Below are 20,300 nucleotides of genomic sequence, written 5' to 3'. Positions count from 1 at the left end.
GCAAATAACATCTAGAACGAAAGAACAACTCAAAGCTGGAGATATGGAATTTTTGAGATCAGGCATAAAATAAGATGTTTCAGACCTCTAGATTATACACCGATAAATAGGAGGAAAAAAGGGAGACCCCGTAAATCTTGAACAGAAGGGAAAGAAGATTGCCACAATAGAAAGATCTGGAGATTGAAGTGCGGGAAGCGGGGACTGTTACATATTTTAATGAAATTTTGCACACATGTACTATGCATCAAAAAATATTATTTAGTGTGCCACATTTAAAAAAAAACAAACCAGTGGCGAGAGTACCGAATCAAAAAATCAAAAAAAACTTTTAGTTCTTATTTATTTTGGTAAGTAGATTGTTTACAATATTTTAATAAAACAGACATATAATTAATTAAGAAAGAAATAACAATAATGATAATGATCATTCTCTGCGTGTTGTCATATTTTCATTCTAGAGAGAATCAGTGAGGTACCATCAATGTCTGCCAAAATAGACAGGTGAAATCCCGTACCCCCGCCACTGGTGTATTTTTGAAAAATCGGGGTACCCGAAATAATGCCATTTGATGTATAATACCAAATGCCAAATGTCCAAAAATCCAAAACTCAATGTTATGCACAGGAACGCACAGTCTGACTGTTTAATCGAAACACACAGTACCGGCGAATTGTAAAAAAAATATATTTTGATTATTATTTATTCTCTTTAATTTAATTGTTACAGTTATACACTTGAACAAAAACTACAAAACTAGAACACCGGGGATTTATCTCATTGGTTCTTGCGTTCCATTAAATTTCGTACAAAAAGTTTCGAAACGCTCATCAGTTCTTCATAATAGAGGTGTAGGAATAACCCAATTTCAGCCTCTGAAACCTTTTTGAAATTTTATTCCAGTCTTTATAGATTCTTTCGTACTCACCGAGAGTCCCGCATCTAAATCCATCACTCCCAGCCATCCTATACGCAGACTCAGAGGCTTCTGGCACCGCATCATCATTATGCGGATCAGTACTTTCGCGTGCTGACCCTGATTGTACCAGTCACTTTCGAAAAGCGAATCTGCCAGCCCGGTGCTCTGGGAACACACTTAATTTACGTATTTGTGAAACCCAAGGTATGTCGGAATCAAAAAAAATAAATAAATACAGGAAACAACAGTACAGTGCAGAATATATTAGATATGGATTGTGCCTTCTTTCTTCAAAAACATTTTCAAACGAAGCGATGAAGACTTCAAGATCATTTCGTCATTTCTCGTAGTTATGATGTGACTCACGCAACGGCATTGCAATATGCCGAGTTTGAATAAATACAAATACAAAAGGTCAATACAACAAACACCAGCGAATATTTGTCATCACGATATTTCCAAAAGTGGACGAAGTCAAGCTGGACAATGACGTATCAAATAAAGGTTGGTTTACAATTTAGAAATGCAAAAAGGGATGTGGGTTTTATTATGTTTTTCTTAGAATCAAACTCATACCCGGTACTTAAGATCTTCTCGTCCCTTAAAGCGACAAGGAAGCTTCAAGAGAAGATTATAAATTTCAGCATGAAACATTAAATGTAGTTCTTAAATATTTATATAAAATGTTCCTAAGAAAAAAAAGCAGTCCCTTCAATTTCGCTATATAGAGTTTCGACTGTATTTCCCAAATACCTGCAGCAATTATGGGCGTGACAACAATCCGTTTGGTATCTGATCTTCGCGAACAACTTCTTCTAGTGTCGATTCAATTTGATTTTGTAATCAGTCCAAATAGGTTCCTGCCGTGAGGTTATAATGCATAAACAATGGCCCAATAACATGACGTCCGCAAATTCCCATCAACACATTTATTTTTTGAGGCTCCGATACCAACACTTTTGAACATTTGATTCGTTATGGTTTTTAAAAAATCTATAATTATTTACCTTTTACCAGCTCTTGGTGCTTTTCGTATTTATAGGAAAAATATTTGTGTTTTTTTAATGTGCCCAACAATATGGTTTGATGTTTATTTGTTTTCCTCTACATGCAGTTGCTATTGTCTCTGTCTTCTGCTCTATTATCGACAGCTAAACATTTGCAGTTGTTTATTATGGTGCCTTTGGACACGAATTGGGTAATAATTTAATTTTTATTTGTTGACATCGACGGTACAGTTTCAGCAGGAAAATGAACCGAAACCATTTCAGTCACTGCTCTGTTTCCTGCATAATACCACTTAATTATGGTTACTTTTTCTTCAATTTAGCTTTGATTAAAACGTGTTTGATAACGTATAACAATCGTAAATAAAAATATTATTACTGTGGCGAATTTTCGTGTTGTCATTGTCAAATTTTATTTTACTGGTGCTTGATTTATTACCTATGCTGTAAACAATTTCTAATTAGACTGATCAATAATTTATTCAAACTCGGCATACGAGTTTTGCTTTAAAATGTATAAGGGAAACAATATTTTCTATGTTTGGTTCTGCAATGCACCCGGTATATACGCGTTCTTGCGCCAGTTGACGAAACTGCTGAACCCTTAAAAATCCACTTATTAATTTTTATTTCTCAAATTATTTGCGGGAACCCGCCTTTAGGGCCCACATTGGACGACAAAACAAACTCTGATCACATAGACGCACCTGCACTATGATCTCGTTGCAGTTCCACGAAAACGTCATCAGCTGGAAGATGGTGAACGTTAACAGGGCGAAGTTCATTAATAGCTCCTCTCCCTGGAAAACGGAACATTGCCTAGCTACGCACCTAATGGGGTGACACTTACGGTTGCTATTTGGAAAATTAACAAAGCGAATGTGACCGAGCAAACCGTATAATCCAGCATCACTATATACCTGAGCGATTCGCTGAACTCTATCGTATATCTACAACGAATCTAATGAAAGTCGCCGGGAGACGAACAGAAAAATAAGCGCCTCACGCTATCAAACGTTGGTGTTCGATGCACAGCGGCCTCAAACTGTCGATGGCCGCTTCCAGCCCTCCGCGAAAGTGCTTGAAATGGTGCTGCAACACTTTTAACTGGACCCTAACGAATATCGCAAGGGAGTTGAGCGACGCACTCGTGACACCTAGACAAAAACAGCTCAGCGTCGGTCGAATGTTTTGATCCGCCAAAGCTAGCAGGTAGTGCTGCTTGCTGTCGAAAGGGTACCAGAACTTAAGAGGCAGCGGTTTTTCGGAGCCATTTCCATTTTCCGGCGAATGGATGAATCGATACACGCCCACAAATCCTAAAACACACTGTTAGTCTCGCAGAGATCTTGGTAATTGATGGGGTAAATCCAACAGAAGTTAGAGGAAATAAAAGAAAGCTGCTCAAATTTGAAAAACAACTGCTTTAATCAACAAACAACAACAAAAAAAGGAAACTCACAATATTAAACCAATCATCAAGCAACCTTTCCAATACTGAACAACAAACATTGACTTGTTCCTTGCTCCTCGTTAGACTTTACAACTGCAAGCAAAGACCTGCGATGAAAAGTTTGAACTCTTTGGTAGATGAAAAAAAAAAAAAAAACACGAGGAACAAGCAGCAATCAAAGACTTGCAAAAGACGGTGAACAGTGGACAGCCATCATGGATATTCAGGAACACTGCAAAGATTGAAGGTGGAACTTATTGAGCATGATACAAAACCACCACATCTTGTAGATATTGCACCACTAAGACCTATCGTCAGTTTGAAGGATTCTTCGACTAGCAGATTTCTTCTTCAAATCGTCCAGATACGGAAAAAAAGGAAGATCGTGTCCTCCAGACAAATTTGTTAGCTCTGAAGTGGAAAGTTTACATGGAGAAATCGTTAGACATTGTCGGCGCCAGAACTTCTTGCAACAGGAGAAAGTGATGGAGCCCTTATATGCTGTCTGCATAACTCTCACTTACAAGTCCAGTTTAATCCAGAACGTGATGAGCTATCGATGGGCTCCCCCCTCTCTCTGGTGGTTTGGAATATATACATGTAGTTGTTTGAAACTCACGCTATAGATGCGTCAATTGTTAAACTCAGGATCTTGCTTCGCTGCACCTGGACAGCTAGATTCCTTTCCCTATTAAAATTACCCCTGTCATAGATAGTGGAAAGAATGGCTCAATCAGCACCTTTGTGTATATAAAACCTACAGTATATGCATTTAGAGTCAAACCATTCTGAAACAACCAAACTAAAAATCAAGTAAATGAATTCAGCAAAAGAGCAATGGCAATGCGCAATGTTGAACTTTACCCGATATAGGAAAACGTATTGACAAAACATTACCCAAATTGTAAATCTTTCAAAAGGTAACAGGAATTTTCAATTTGATATTCTTGGAATCAATTCAGATCATTTTTTTAGTCAAAGACAAAACTGACTCTGAATCAGAATTTTGCGTTGATTTGATATTTCTTATTACAATAGAAACTTTTTCACACTAGATATATAATTGTCTTTAACGTTGCGTTGTAAACCTCAAGAAAAGGTTCCAACACGACATTACTGCTGTGCGTTCTTTGGAGTCGCATTGAAGCAATACTCAAAAGGGGACGAAATGATAAGCATTCCTTTTCCATGATACCTCCCAAATCAAAATTCTAATTTCCAGTGCATTGGGAGTGTAATTCCTGATAAATGGTTTCCCATTGAATGGATTTATATATGCGACAAGGGCTTAGTTTGACAGATAGTTTACGACATGTCCAAAGAGCTTGATGACGAATGCCAACAACAACGTCTAATAAAAAGAGAAAAGTGACAATTTTTGATACCACATCAGAAAACGCTTCCAGAGGTAACCAATGAGGAAAGATTAAGTGGAGCTGTTAAAAGAGGAAGCATTTTTAGACACGACTGCTGCAACTAATTTTGGAGGGGAAAGAAAACGATAGTAGAGTCGGAAGAAAGCAGATGTTTTGTGGTCATGTGGCCAATGAGTGGATAAGCAGCTTCTCTGATTGAATGGACTACGGAATAAAAACGTGGGCAAAAGACTTACCTGCCATAGAAATGCTAAGCGAAATGACAACCCCAGAGGAGACAAGGACGAACACAAACTTGAGATTGTACCTCACGTGATTGCGATACAACCTGCGGATCGCCAGATCAACTCGTGACGCTGCTTGAATCTGCGAGTTTCGTTGCAACATGACCCCAAGCAGATCGACCATCCTTTTAGATTGCCACGCGATCATCTTGATGATGATGACTATGTACACCGTGAACCTGTTCGCGTTGTCCATCGCTGCAACGAAACGCATGTCGGGAGCTCAAACTTCATTTTCGACCCTCACCACTCATGACGTCAGACTTTGCCAACGCGGGTATTTCGGCGAGTAACGACAAAGCTACCGAATAGCAGAACATTTGGAACGACACAGAGTAGACTTGGTAGACCCGTTTCCGAAACACCGAGTGACGTGGATTTTCCACTTTCCAGATGCCGATCACCGTCATCAGCCTTCTGACGTGCGTGAAATAGTCGGATTTCATGATTGAAGGGGTGCGGAACTCGCCGCCTTTATATATTACGTACAAATTATGGGGATTGATCGCCAGCGGCGTCGCACGCTGGCTAAGAGTATGCGACTGGAATATTCCTTGGTTTCCTACAAATTTTATCGCTATTATATTATACAGGGCGAGTAGAAACTTGCTGCGCAGAATCATCTTATCAATTACGCTTTTCGTGTAAATTTTGTAAATAAATACGCTCGTTTATTTTTGATAATAACTGAAGTTTTTGGGATATTGTCTTTGCGAAAATGAAATAATAAAGAAACACACAGAAATGTATATATATATATATATATATATATATATATATATATATATATATATATATATATATATATATATATATATATATATATATATATATATATATATATATATATATATATATTTACTTTTCATTATTGTTGGAAATTTTATGATATTGTTAATGTGAATGAGTGAGACGTTCATTGATAAAATTTGGGTTGGTAACGGTGTTCAGGATAAATCGAAGATAGTGTTTTGGTTAGTTGGAAAAGTTACGAGAAATTTTTTCAGTACCTTGAGATTTATTTTAACTCTTCCGACATTTAAACTTCTTTCTGTCTTACCCAACAGGACAGGTTAAAATTTAAAAATGAAATGGGGAAAGAACTTTGTTGGAGCTACAGAAAAGGTAGTATTTTTATTATTATCAAAGCGCAAGAAATATACTTTCCTACTTAAATACACTTATTTAATCTTTTTTGTACAATATCGTGGACGTTACACAAAAAGAAATTTATTAGTGCTAAGTCACATGATCTGGGAGGCCATATAACGAATCCGCACCTACCGATCCATTTCTGGGGGTTATAATTATTTAAGAATTCGGCATTTTTGAGGTTATGTGTTGTGCAACCCCCTTTGGTTATCTACTCAATGGGGCCTCATTTATAGCGGTGCAGAAGTTTACCCCTTGTTCTAAAAGTTTTTGGTATAGTTCCATATGGAAAGGATGACATTTGATAGGTTGGGATGTATCATACCATTTAGCTACTGACCTGGGCTTGAATTAAAATTTCCATTTCTTTTTCCTCAATGGTAATATTCCGGTTTACATGTTCAATGTCACAAAAACAACCGCATAATTTTTTCCGCCTCAAGCAGTATAAAGGTCATATCAATCAATTTAAGTTTCGGAAAATCCATACATTTTTTTTTCTAATTTTTCTGACACCACAAATATTGTATGATTTTTTTACTCAGTTGTCATTTTGTCATTGCCAACTAATATTATAGCATTTGCCTTAGACAGAAAAAAAAAAATTCGCTACGCTCCTGAGTGTCTTGTCAACCTTTTCGAGTTTGTGATCGGGAAATGTTTTTCCGTAATGATAAGGCGAAAGGAAACCACACACGTGTTTGAAAACCGCGAACAAAGGGCCCTGTAATCACAAGGTCTATAATTATCTGTTGTACATACCGCTTTGCAACATGGAATTGTGTTTTTATTCGCCTTGAAGTCTAGGGGTGGACAGTTCCTTACGTAGTGGGTCTGTAATAATGTAGGCGACAAAACTGAGGTTAGTATGTTTAAGCTATAATTAATGTGGGACTATTAATTAAGAAGACATGAATGAAATGAATTTAATATTATTATTTCTATAATTCTTCGGGCAGTAATTTGATTTAAAAGAGTTCCACTAAGATAAAGGCGTATAATAAATAAATATAATATATAACATGTAGTGCCGCATTAACACAACGAACTCAGCAGTTTTTTTAACCAAATTTTTATACAAATTATATGTGCTTTCCAACACAAAATATTTGAAACATCAACCGTCGCTCAAGAAAATGCAAAGTAGAACCCTTTTGTACCGAGTGAGTCAATGATAGAGTAAAGTAAAGTTAAAAAGATTTTATTAAAAATAATACGTATCTAAAATTTATTAATTTCAGGTATGTTGGTATGTAGAATACCAACTTTCATTTTATTGCATTCCATATTTGATACTAGCGTTATTCGGAGACTTCTTAAAAAAGAGAATTTCAAGTAAATGCTATAAGGCATTCAAAATAAACGAATATATTTGCATCATTTCAAATTGAATAACCTCTATTTTCTTAAATGGCACGCCATATATATTATCATTATTTTCTGAAAGATCCTACGAAAATCCACATATGCGGTGTTGCCAGATACACTCGTAACGTATATCAACTTTCAATTTTTAAATGGAAGACTCTGTATGTTATTTTCAAATCTGAAAATAACATACAGAGAATTCCATGATCAATGACGATCAATGTCAAGTAGAGTTTGAGTTTGATTGAGGCATTCGGAGGTGATGACTAAAAAAGAACATTTCATTTAGTGTCTCCCTAACAAGACTATACATTAAGTAATTTTATTTTCTATAGGAGTTACAGTTTGTTAAACTTAGTTAACTCTTTGTTCAGTTTACGTTTTTAATTATATATAAATACTAATATTAGTGCCCTGATCTGAATAGTGATGCGGAGGTTCATTTTACTTCGTTAATTTGCCGACGAACGGGCTCATCATTTCTTCATAATGGAGGTGTAGGAATAACCCAACTTCAACCTCTAAAAGATTTAAATTATAGTTTTCCAGTCAAAGACTCTTCCGGGTTTATGTTCACCGACATTCCCGCTTCCAAATCCATCACCCCCAACCAGCCGATACGCAAACATAGAGGCTTCTGGCACCGCATCATCATTATGTGGATCAGCACTTTCGCAGATTCCTCCTGATCGTACCAGTCGCTTTCGAAAAGCGCTGTCGCCAACTCAGTGCTCTAAGAATACACAGATATTCACAAAGTTGAAAAGCAATCACTCGCAATCACCTGCACTATGATCTCGTTGCAGTTCCACGAAAACGTCATCAGCTGAAGCGTGGTGAACGTTAATATTGTGACGCTTATTATCAGTTCTTCTCCCTGAACCAAGAAACTACTTCCGATTGGGCGAAATCTAGCACGAAACACTTACAGCTGTGACTTGGAGTATCAGCACCGCGAATGTGACCGACGACACGCTGTAATCCAGCAGCACTATGTGCTTGAGCGATTCGCTGAACTCTATGGTATATCTAAAACGAAATCAGCTCGAGATAACCAAACGACTCTGATACTCACTCTATCAACAGTTGGTGTTTCACGCACAACAACTTCAGGCTATCGAGTGCTTTGTCCTGCTGCTGGTGAAAATGCTGGAAGTGGTGCTGCAACACTTTTAACTGGACTCTAACGAATATCGCCAGGGAGTTGAGCGATGCGCTCGTGACACCAAGACAAAAACAACCCAGCGTAGGTCTGACGTGCTGGTCTACCAAGGCGACCAAGTAGTACTTGTTCCTGTCGAAAGGGTACCAATACCGGCAGGGCAACGGTTTCTCGGTAGCGTTGGCATTCTCAGGCGACTGAACGAATTGATAGACGTTTATGTCTCCTGAAAGATATGTACTGGAAATGGAGCCAAAGCTTAAATACAAAAGTTAATTGAAGTATTACAAACCTTTAATTTATATACAGGGTCTTTCATTTTTCGTGAGCGAGTATCAATTTTACTATTTTAAATGAAACACCTAGTTCATTGCCATATAAGTGCCAAAGGGCTGCCACTATGATTTATCATTTCATAGTTGAACATAATCTTGATGATGCAAGATCTTATGAAGATCCAAAAATTATGTAAATGTATGTATGAATTATTTATACAGAATACGTTATACATAATAGCATTTCTAACAGACTCAGTACCATTTAAATATCCTATACCTTTTCTTATCGGTTTGTGTTTGTAAATTAAATTTTTAAGTGTAAAATAAAATAAAATCTAGGAGAAATAAGTCGCGCTCCTTGGAGGCCACGCGTATCTACCATTCTCCCCAATCCATTCTCCGTAGTGTGCGTTGAAATAGGTGCTAATTTCGGGACTTCTGTGACAAGGAGCTCCATCCTGCTGCCAAATTACATTTCGTCGTTCCCTCTCGGGCACTTCATTTTCAACAAATGGTTGGATAATATTTAAAAGCTCTAAGTTGTATTGAGAATTGAAATTCTTATCAATAAATACTGTACCTATTATTCTGAACCTCTAAATGTTGCACCATACTTTGACAGAAGTTCTACCTGATTTTATAAGTTCCACATGTTTTTATTATTCCTGTTGCTCCACTAATGGGTATTTTTCCCATTAAAAATTTTAGTTGAGCTTGTAAATATGGACTCATCTATTCAAATAATATTTCCTGAAAAGTGTCTCTCCCTAAGATTGTTGCAAAAATATAATTGAACTGAGGTGGCTTTTATTTGATGAAAATCCATTTATCAAAGTAAATATGAACTAAAAGTTCAGATTTTCAGAAAATTATATATTTTGACATAATTGTTTCGACAACACCGTGTCTTTATCAAATGTCATCAAATTATATTTCATAGACACGTTGTTGTCGAAACAATTGTCATGTCAAAATATATAATTTCGTGAAAATCTGAACTTTTAGTTCTTATTTATTTTGCAAAAATACAACCTGATGTGGTAATTCCGTTGCTGCAATTTCCGCACTGGACAGAATTTATAGGACTTCCAGTTGTTTATTTGTAAACATTTTCGAAGGGTTATTCTTTTGACATCCAGATCTAAAGACGCATTTCGGGCTGAATCTTCGGGATGACTGCAAAATTCAACAAAATATTAAGTTGCTCTTTGTCATTTAAAACACGACGGGGTCTATATTTTTTCTTTGTTCAAGGTAAAATATATTCTGAAGTATTGGAAAATCCTAAAAAATTTAAAATATCAAAAACTTTTAGACTCAGGACATAATATATCTAGAATTTTGTATAGAATTTACACATAAAGTATTATTCCATATGTAAATAAATTAAAGGTTTGTAATACCTCAATTATCTTTTGTATTTGGCTTTTGGTTCCATCCCATACAGTTTCTGAGATAAGGTAGTGGCCTATGCTATACGTGAACAACTATTCAATATTTTCTAGACGTTCTCACCTACCCCAAAGTGGTGGTCCACTAGGTTCCACGTTATGCTGTACCTTGGCCCCTCCACAGCTAATAGAAGTGGTGGTACCTTGCTCCAACCACAGAAACTTACCTATAGCTGCGATGACGAATGCTATTGAAGTCCCAGACAAGACGAGGACGAACATGAACTTTTGGTTGTACCTCACGTGTCCCCCATACAACCTGAGAATCTCCTGGTCATTCAAAGCAGCACTTCGCATCTGCTGGTCCTGCTCCAAGACAACGCCGAGCAATCGGACCATCCTTTTGGATTGCCAGATGATCATCTTGATGATGATGACGATGTACACGACGATCCTATTCGCGTTGTCCATCGCTGCAACGAAGCTTTGGCTGGGGAGTCAGTTTTTTATGGTGATGACGTGCTCACCAGCATCCACGTCAGATTTCAGCAGCGACGGTATTTCTACGAGCGACGAGAGCGCTGTCGAATGGCAGAACAATTGGAAAAACAAAGAGTAGACTCGGTAAATCCGTTTTCGAGAGATGGACATCGTGGTGTCCACTTTCCAGATCCCGATCACCATCATCAGTCTCCTGACGTGAGTGAAATAGTCCAAGCTCATGTTCCAAGAGACAATGAAGAACTGGGCATGCTACTGGCGGAGGAAAACACAAAGGAAAACCCGGAAATTCCTCGCGACGCAAAACCTACGCCCCTAATGATACGGCAAGTTACACATTTGGTTTTAATGTATGCACACAGAACTCTATCATTATCGGATATTGGCTATGTCCCTTGCGAAACGTGGCGTTTTATATCGAAATCAGATACATTTTTCGTGTCTTGCTCTCAGTCAACGAGCCATCAGAGTGAACACTTTGTGGTAAATGTATAAAATGAAAGCAAGAGCTGGAAGCAAGAGTTATTGTGAATTAAGATTGCTTGGGTTTGGCGGATTGCACATAAAAATGAAAGTCAACAATAGCGTGCGGTTCATAATAATTTATGAGGTAATGTAGTAAATGGAAGTATATTCAACGGAAATTGTTTTCAGATGCAGGGTGTGCAAAATAAACGAATATAGTCTTCTCCTCTTTCAAATATCCCACCAGGCAGCGTAATATCTTATGAGTTTGGAGTAACTGATACGAATTAAGGAAAGACCCGGGAAAGCTGTAAGAATGAAATATGGCCGAACAAGTCCGTACTTTGCTTAGAATTTAAGTATTTGGGGTTTTGTTAGGAAAGATACTAAACAATAATTATTTATTTATGTATGACTTTATGTTTAAATCTAAAACAAAATTACAAATTATTTTTATTACCTACTTCAATTACTTCAAATTATTCACATAATATATCAGTATCACTATCGCTTTCATCGCCTGTTCTAATTATTATTTGTTCTATATTATTCTCCAATATGGAAATACGATTGTTCTGCTTTTTCTATATGTTTAACAAAATTTGTCCAACTTTGTGGAGGGATGCTAAAAGCTTCGGTCTCTATAAGTTTGAGAACATTGGAGTTAACACGGGGAAAAACATTGTTTACGACGAATGGCAGATTTCAGTTGTGCCAAACATGTTCAATGGGATTAAATATACAATTAATTGCTTTTTGGTATAATCTTCGTGAAAATAAATGTCGTTATTATACATGTAGTTTTGGATTGTTGCTTTTGTGTCACGTGAGGAAGGGGTTTTAGTGAATCGTCTACTGTGATAACTTGCATTGTCCATTACAATTACGCTAATAGGAGGAATGTTTGGAACTAGTTTGTTTTTAAACCAACTTTCAAATAAATCAGCGGTGGTGTCTTCATGGTAACCCAGAGAAGAATCTTTAATATTTTTCGCAGACAGAGAAAGTAAATTTGGAATACAACCATCTTTAGAGTAAGCATGCAAATTACTTATTCTTTTACCTCTTTTTGATGGCGCGTTTTCTACATTTGGGCGGGAGTATCTCCTGAGATATACTAGACTCGCACATATTTTGCATAATTCGCACACGATTCAACACACGCTGTATTACACACGAAATAAGAATGATTACTAATAAACTTAAACTAAGTAGTATACCAAACCAAAGAATAGTAAACGCAGGTAGGTATAAAATTATTTTCTATTACGGACCACAATTATACCTGAATTTAAATTCCGAAAGTTTAGGTAATAATCTTGTTGCATTGTATGTTAATGACCACCCTTGGATAATCCCATTCAAAAGCAATGAACAGACCATACCTATACAAAAATATAATGAAATTTGAAACCAAATAAATTTTATATTTCTTAGACGAGGTTATTTCAACTAAGATGAGGAGGTTTGCCTCCAAATTCTCGGGTCGGACATCAAAATCTTGCACGTCATTAGTTCTTCTACCAAGGAAAAATCTGAGAGTCCATAGAAATCCATAAACAACGAACCAATCTTAACCGCGATTCAGATCTTTACCTGTCAACAATATGGGACACAGACAATATATAAACAGGTGCAAACTAATAAAAAACTTAAAATATCATATACATTATATAATATAATATAATTATAATAATATAAATATAAACTTACTAAACATAATAGTCAATATTCTCGCTCAGTCGTCCCCCTCATAACACAAAACTTACTAGACAGTTTAATAGTTCTGGTTAGTTTGTTAATTTAATTAAATGTTTATTGCTAAGGAAGGATTAATTATAGGAAAACCCACTTAGTCTGCAGAAATTTCAAAAATATCATTCACACACATTATATAAGTAAAAGATTTCTTTGGTGGTCTAGATAGGTAGATGATGTTTTTGCTTGTTTCAACCACTCTCCCTTTTGAATCATATTAAGTGCACACACAAGCGTATAAAATTTACCGTAGCGACGGAGACAGTAAGACATAATGGCTGAAATCACCCCCACACACAAAATGGCTTCATTTTATTCTTTTTCCCAGACTTCCCACCAAAAATTTTGAAAAATAAATTAATATTATAAAACGAACAGCTTTTAACAATGGTTACGACCCCTCTTTGACAGATAAGACTGTAACCAAAAAGCAGTTTCAAATAACCCACTGTCCCTCCCATATTAGACACCGAACTCAAAATTTATGAACCAGTAAAATGGATGGTAGAACCTAGCAAGAAAGTTTCTACCTAAATTTGATCTTAAGAGTCCATTGGAACAATGAAAAAAATAATAAAAATTAATAAAAGAACCTACAAACAAGTAGAACATTCGGGAAATGTCTTAACGAACATCAAAGAACGTATAAAAATATAAGTTTGCTACCATCAATCGATAAATAATTGTGAAAATTTGAAAGTTTTTTGCTCTAATTTAATAGTTGAAAATATTTTTATGTTCCGAAAGAGAAGCAACTAAAAACCACGAGCAGCTTAATACTTTATTTTTATTTTACAAAAGATTATGGTACGAGTGAATGGCAACATCGACATATCACTTTTCTCATTTGTTCATAACAGAGGTGTAGGAATATCCCAATTTCAGCCTCTGAAACTTTCAAATTGTCCAACTCTTTTCACTAAGCGTTTCCTATCTACGCTCACCGATATCCCCGCATTCAAATCCATCACCCCAAACCATCCGATGCGCAAGCAAAGCGGCTTCTGGCACCGCATCATCATTATGTGGATCAGCACTTTCGCAGATTTCTCCTGATCGTACCAGTCACTTTTGAAAAGCGCCGTTGACAGCTTCGAGCTCGCAATTACCTGCACTATGATCTCGTTGCAGTTCCACGAAAAAGTCATCAGCTGGAGCGTGGTGAACGTCAGTATGGTGAAATTGATTAACAGCTCTTCTTCCTGGATCAACAGGCGATTGAGATTCTAGCCTAGCCGAGTACGATTCACTTACTGCCATGATTTGAAGGATCAGCAGTGCGAACGTAGCCGAACATACCGTGTAATCCAGAAGCACTATGTACTTGAGCGATTGACTGAAATTGATGGTGTATCTATAATAACATCGCCTGAAATCAGCAGAAAAAATCAGCCCTACGACCGCTTACGAGATTAAGCGTTGATGTTTGGTACACAGCAGCTTCAAGCTGTAGGGAGCGTCTTGGTCACGCCTGTGGAAGTGCTGGAAACGATACTGCAACATTTTCAACTGGGCCCTGACGAATATGGCCAGCGAGTTGAGCGACGAGCTCGTGACACCAAGACAAAAACAACTGAGTACAAGCCTGACGTTCTGATCAACCATGACGATCACGTGGTGTTTGTGCTTGTCGAAGGGGTACCAGTACCTAAGGAGCTGTGGTTTTTCGGTGACGTTGACGTTTTCCGCTGCACGGATGAACCGATAAACCTGGAGGTTTCCTAATAGCGACTATATCAGGTACTTTGAGTTAGCAGCCCCCCAATTTGTTATATTAGATACTGGTTAAGTTGTCTTATTGAATGCAATTGATGAGACAATTTGACAAACATAATGTAATCCAATTAAGCAGAAGAAATTAAGAAGTTTTCAAATAAACTTCCTCAGGCTACTGTAATAATATTTACAAATCTGGTTAAATGCAAGAATAATTGTGTTGGGCAACTGGTGATTGTGTTGGTGATTGGTCTATTTGTGTTAGACTCTTTCATGTTCCTATGGCCTAGCATCGAATACTGTAAGCTCTTGGTATCTCATACGGAATTTTGTCTCTGAGAGAAGATGTTGAGAGATTTTTGGACAAGTCGTAAATTTGGTTTTAAAGTTATATTTGTTAAGAACTTTTGACATGTAGTGAATGATATTTTGAATGTAGAGGAGGCAAACAGTGTATGGTTGCTTCCGAACTCATTGTCTCTGGAAGGTTATGGTGAAGGGTATTTTTTGATGGAACGTATATTATTTTTAAATTATTGGAGAGAAGAGCATATTAAAGGGCTATGGCTGATATACTTTTAGGGTTCTATAAACAAAAAAGTTAGTAACCAATGATTGTTGGGCTACAAGGTGCTTAGCTTTTCTGTCAACGTACCCTTTCCATAATTTTGGTTCTAGATGGAAGGTATGAAGGCTTTCTTCTCAAAAGCTTCGATAAATATATTCGCAGTGATTGATGATAATGAAGAACCCATGGCTGTTCCAAATTTTTATTCATAAATTTGACCGTTACAACTATAACATGCTCCATTTTTCAATTAATATGAAAAGGTTTACTTCCAGATTCTCTAATTGTAATATATCTGAAGTGAATGGGAAGCTATTTTGCTATAAAATATGTTGATGCTAACAAAAGGTCGCATGGGTAATCCTGGTTTGATTTATTTTCCTCATTAAGGTACAGAGTAAAATGTTAGTCATGTTATTGTACATATTTTCACCTAAGAATCCTAGACGGTTATTCAAAAATTTCCGAGAAACAAATGGTAGACGGTTCAGGCAGATGAAAAACCTCCGAATTGCGAGTAGATCAATCAAAAAGCTACTACGAACACTTAATTTTAAACCTTGCGATTTTGCCCGAGAAAATGCCTGATAAATAACTTAGTGGACTTAGGAACGGTATATTAAACTTTTTAAAAGTAATGACTGCTCACCATCGATTTTAAAAGCAAATTTTCTCTGATTTCACGTACATCGAAGACCAAATTATCACATTCGAGCTTGCATTTAGTTAGTTATACAAAATAATAATATAATGCCTCTCCACATCATCATTGAAAAATAAGGAATGTGTCTCGATTCAAAGGAAGGAACATTTAATGGAAAAATAGGGCGCTTTTCAATTTTCGACTCTTTTGAAATTTTGGATTTAGATGGAAACATTTTTTTTGGGGTAGATGAATGAATGAATGAAATGAATAGAATGAATGAATGAATGATGGTGAAAGATTAATTGAAATTTGCGAATTAAACGACTTAAAAATTACCAACGGCTTCTATAAACATAAAGACATCCACAAATACACCTGGATACAAGAAACTAGGAATCTAAGATCCATAATAGATTACATAGTTGTTAGGATAACTACAACAATTAAGATACAGGATGTAAGAGTTAAAAGAAGCGCTGAATGTGGAACCGATCATCGACTAGTAGTTGCGTACATGCACTTTCCTTGGTATGGAGTAGCAAAGAAAAACAAAGAAGAGATAGCAAAACAAGAACAACAAAAAGACAACCAAAACAACCAGGAAATAAAAGACAAAAGATTTAAAATTCACCTCCTAGAGGAAGAAACAATAAGAGATTTGTACAGACGTAGACTTGATGAAAAACTAATAGAGTTCAATTTTAATAATTTAACAGACACTTACGAACACGTGAAGAAGAGCATTAAAGAGGCAGCTTATGAAGCATTAGGAGAGGAAGACGGAAAGAACAAAAAATATACAGAAGAACTTAGTGAGGAAGCTATTGCAGCTATTCAGGAAAAAAAAGCGCTTACACCAAAAATGGCTCTGTACAAATTCGGGAGAAGACCTACAGAAATATAAGGACAAAAACAGAGAAACAAAAAAACTAATTAGTAAAGAAAAAAATGAAAAATGGGATAGACTCTGCCAAAACATACAACAGTATACAGGAGGTACAAGATGCTCGGAATCATGGAGAACAATAAGATCTGTCAGATCAAATACCAAAGAGAAAGTCAATATACAGTTTATCAAAGAAACCGAATGGGAAAATTATTATCAACAACTACTAACGGAGACACGACCACAATTCTGGCAACAACTAACATACCAAATACAACCTAACAACAATCTAAAGCATGTAACAATAGAAGAAAAAGAAATAATAAAAGCCATTAAAGAATTAAAAAACAAAAAATCACCAGGGCCAGGGGGGATAGTGAATGAACTTATTAAGTATGGGTCGGACAAATTATTCAGAATATTGAAAAACATGTTTGAAAGAGCAATAAATGGAGAAACGTTACCAAGGGAGTGGAATACGGCATATATAAGCTCTATTTTCAAGAAGGGGGATCGTAGGAAGTGTACCAACTACAGAGGAATTAGCATTATATCAAGCATGGGAAGACTATATGGAAAGATAATCAAAAACAAAATAGAAGACCAGATAATAGGGAAAATAGGTGAAGATCAAGCCGGTTTCACGGCAGGGAAGTCATGCGTTGATCAGATATATACGGTAAGGCAGACTATCGAAAAGAAAAAAGCTAAAAACAGAGACATCCATTTAGCATTCATAGATATAAGAAAAGCTTATGACTCTATACCCAGACAACAACTTTGGAAAGCAATGGAAGATATTGGGATAGAAAGAGAACTAATAAAAGCCGTAGATACAATGTACAAGAACAACGAGTTGTCGGTTAAAATAGGTAATAGGTACACAAATCGATTCACAACATCAAAGAGCCTACTACAAGGATGCCCTACATCAACAACGTTGTTTAAAATCTATCTTGAGAGGGCGCTAACACAATGGAAAAGAAAATGTCAAGGTATGGGAGTCCCAGTACGCGACGACCACTTATACACCCTAAGCTTTGCCGACGACCAGGTGGTCATAACCCAGGATGAAGACGACTTGAGTTACATGCTCAGAAAGCTGAAAGAGGAATATGAGAAGGTAGGTTTGGAAATAAACTTCGAAAAGACAGAATATCTAACAACAAAAGAAGGGGAAATCGAAGATTTAGAAATAGATGAAAACACAACCGTAAAAGCAACAGACAAATTTAAATACTTAGGGTGTATAATAACAAAAGATGGATCAACAGAAGAAGAAATCAAATCTAGACTAGGTCAGGGTAGAACATGTATAAAACAACTGAACTCCATTATATGGAACAAGAAATTAACAAAGAAAACAAAAACAACAATATTTAAGACAATAGTAGAAAGTATAATTACATACGGAGCAGAAACCTGGCTATTGAACAAAAAGAACAAATCTAAAGTAACCTTTGTCGAAATGGAATATTGGAGAAGGTGTTGCCAACGAACACGCATGGATAGAATACGTAACGCAGAAATCAAGAGGCAAATGAATGTAGAAAAAGACTTATTAACTACAATAGCAGAAAAACAGCTTAAATGGTATGGTCATGTCAGACGAAGTGACGATAGACGGTGGATAAAGAAAATCACAGAGTGGAGCCCTATGGGACGTAGAAAGAGAGGAAGACCCAGAAGATCGTGGAGGGATGAAATAGATGAAGCCATGGAGGAAAGGGGGTTGGAAGACGGAGATTGGAATGACAAAGATGAATGGAGAGTCTGGTTGAGAGAGGGAAAACGGCGCGAGTTGTAACAAACCCCATATATATATATATATATATATATATATATATATATATATATATATATATATATATATATATATATATATATATATATATATATATATATATATATATATATATATATATATATATATATATATATATATATATATGAATCAACGTATTCAGATTTTTTCTACAGTTCTCCGATTGCTCAGAAATGAATACAACTTTCCGATATTACATGGCAATCATGGTTGGCTATGGCCCAGCCACATAGATTTGTTGGTATCTGTGAAGACGTCACAGAGAAACCTTTAAAAATATAAGGCCAATTTAAAACAGCTCAAGTGAAAAACATCTAACCTATAACCAGTATTTTAATTTTAATTTTAGATATTATTTTTAATATTGAATTTAAATATTTTTGATTTAAATTTTAGATGTTTATATTGTTCTAATACAACATTTTTACATTTAAAAATTCACTTATAATCCCTACGTTATGAGCTAGGCGACCATCTTGTTGATAATAAGCACTACTTCCAAGAATTAATGGCAAGTCTCAAAAAGTTACGTTCAATTTTCAAAAGAATCGAAAATTAAAGAACGGAGCAGTTGTAACCCTCGAATGTTTCTCAAAAATCGAGCCCTTGACATGTAGCCCTATTTTGCTCTATCTAGTTCGGAAATAGGTTTTTCTTTTAAAACATTCCAATTACGACCACCCTGTACATATAAATTTATGCACGCATTAATGGCTCCAAAGCTGTAGTATCTCCATTGATCACCAAATAAATAAAGTTAAATTCAATTAAATTAAATTAAATGTAGTATAAAACATTACCTATCCCAGAGACGGCGACCCATATTGAAATCGCTGACGACACAAGAACGCACATAAACTTGTGGTTGTGCCTCGAGTGACCTCTATATATCCTACAGACTCGGAGGTCGGTCCGCGAGGCAGCTCTCATCTGCGAGTTTTGCCTCAAAATGTCTCGAAGCAGCTCGACCATCTCTTTCGATTGCCACGCGATCATCTTAATGATGATGACTATGTACACTGTTACTCTGTTCGCGTTGTCCATGGCTGCAAATAAAAATTGACTCGTGGTTTTGCTAGTCGGTGTTACGCTTACCAGCTGCCACGTCCGTCTTCGCCAAGGAAGGTATTTCCGCCAGTAAAGAAACGGCGGCAGAATAGCAAAATAGTTGGAAAGACAGCGAGTAAATTCGGTAGGCATGTTTTCGGAACCTGGAAGTATCTGGATTCTCCACTTTCCAGATTCCGATCATCATCATCAGTCGCCTCACGTGCGTGAAGTAGCTGCTCACCTTCATGATTGGAGATACGCGGACCTCGCCGCTATTATATACGTCGGGGCGGGGCCTCATACAGCGGCGTCGCACCTTCTTTTTTCACGCGATATCAAAGCCAGAAGAAATTGATGTGATACCAAATGTGCGACATTTTTTTATAATACTGGCAAATTCAATAGTGTATCTAATTTTACCTATAAATCCATTAAAATTTTGAATTCAAATCAAAATGGAGCCCGCAATCGATGAATACATTGGTCATTTAGTG

The 20,300-nt window shown here is 36.4% G+C and overlaps 3 protein-coding genes across 10 annotated transcripts in view; 1 reads left to right on the top strand and 2 right to left on the bottom strand.

The window, feature by feature from the left end:
- Positions 1-20,300, top strand: part of LOC132701259 (glutamate receptor ionotropic, kainate 2) — a 143,897-nt gene that overhangs the window by 20,297 nt on the left and 103,300 nt on the right. The gene's annotated exons all lie outside the window — the stretch shown is intronic.
- On the bottom strand, positions 717-5,467 carry LOC132700730 (odorant receptor 49b-like). Of its 7 annotated transcripts, none has more exons than XM_060668235.1 (7): positions 5,288-5,467; positions 4,993-5,238; positions 2,934-3,246; positions 2,778-2,877; positions 2,635-2,727; positions 930-1,085; positions 717-883 (listed from the first exon to the last, which is right to left on the bottom strand). In XM_060668235.1, the coding sequence occupies exons 1-7, from the start codon at positions 5,448-5,450 to the stop codon at positions 779-781; spliced, it is 1,176 nt and encodes a 391-aa protein (XP_060524218.1). In that variant the 5' UTR covers positions 5,451-5,467; the 3' UTR covers positions 717-778. The 7 variants fall into 7 exon arrangements, 4 of the variants coding, with proteins under 4 accessions (XP_060524218.1, XP_060524220.1, XP_060524219.1 ...); XM_060668237.1 differs by having other exon boundaries at positions 717-876; XM_060668236.1 differs by having other exon boundaries at positions 2,635-2,782; positions 2,848-2,877.
- Positions 8,096-20,092, bottom strand: LOC132700807 (uncharacterized). Its single transcript, XM_060668354.1, has 12 exons — positions 19,852-20,092; positions 19,557-19,802; positions 14,524-14,836; positions 14,370-14,469; positions 14,011-14,317; positions 11,355-11,401; positions 10,919-11,144; positions 10,619-10,864; positions 8,636-8,948; positions 8,490-8,589; positions 8,345-8,437; positions 8,096-8,293 (listed from the first exon to the last, which is right to left on the bottom strand). The coding sequence occupies exons 1-12, from the start codon at positions 20,051-20,053 to the stop codon at positions 8,096-8,098; spliced, it is 2,391 nt and encodes a 796-aa protein (XP_060524337.1). The 5' UTR covers positions 20,054-20,092.

Source organism: Cylas formicarius, unplaced genomic scaffold (genome assembly GCF_029955315.1).
Source record: "Cylas formicarius isolate icCylForm1 unplaced genomic scaffold, icCylForm1.1 PGA_scaffold_4__25_contigs__length_36172078, whole genome shotgun sequence".
Taxonomy (NCBI): Eukaryota; Metazoa; Arthropoda; class Insecta; order Coleoptera; family Brentidae; genus Cylas; species Cylas formicarius.
This window is presented reverse-complemented; position numbering and strand designations above follow the sequence as displayed.

What these genes read in the sequence shown, in the direction of transcription:
- LOC132700730 (XM_060668235.1), bottom strand. Translation starts at nt 5,450, where the DNA reads ATGACGGTGATCGGCATCTGGAAAGTGGAAAATCCACGTCACTCGGTG. An exon ending in TAATTTTCCAAATAGCAACC is followed by an intron (nt 2,728 to 2,777) that starts GTAAGTGTCACC and finishes TCCGTTTTCCAG; the next exon opens with GGAGAGGAGCTATTAATGAA. An exon ending in ATTTAGATGCGGGACTCTCG is followed by an intron (nt 884 to 929) that starts GTGAGTACGAAA and finishes AATTTCAAAAAG; the next exon opens with GTTTCAGAGGCTGAAATTGG.
- LOC132700807 (XM_060668354.1), bottom strand. Translation starts at nt 20,053, where the DNA reads ATGAAGGTGAGCAGCTACTTCACGCACGTGAGGCGACTGATGATGATG. An exon ending in GAAGACGGACGTGGCAGCTG is followed by an intron (nt 19,803 to 19,851) that starts GTAAGCGTAACA and finishes TTTTATTTGCAG; the next exon opens with CCATGGACAACGCGAACAGA. An exon ending in ATTCGTCATCGCAGCTATAG is followed by an intron (nt 8,949 to 10,618) that starts GTAAGTTTCTGT and finishes CATATCTTTCAG; the next exon opens with GAGACATAAACGTCTATCAA.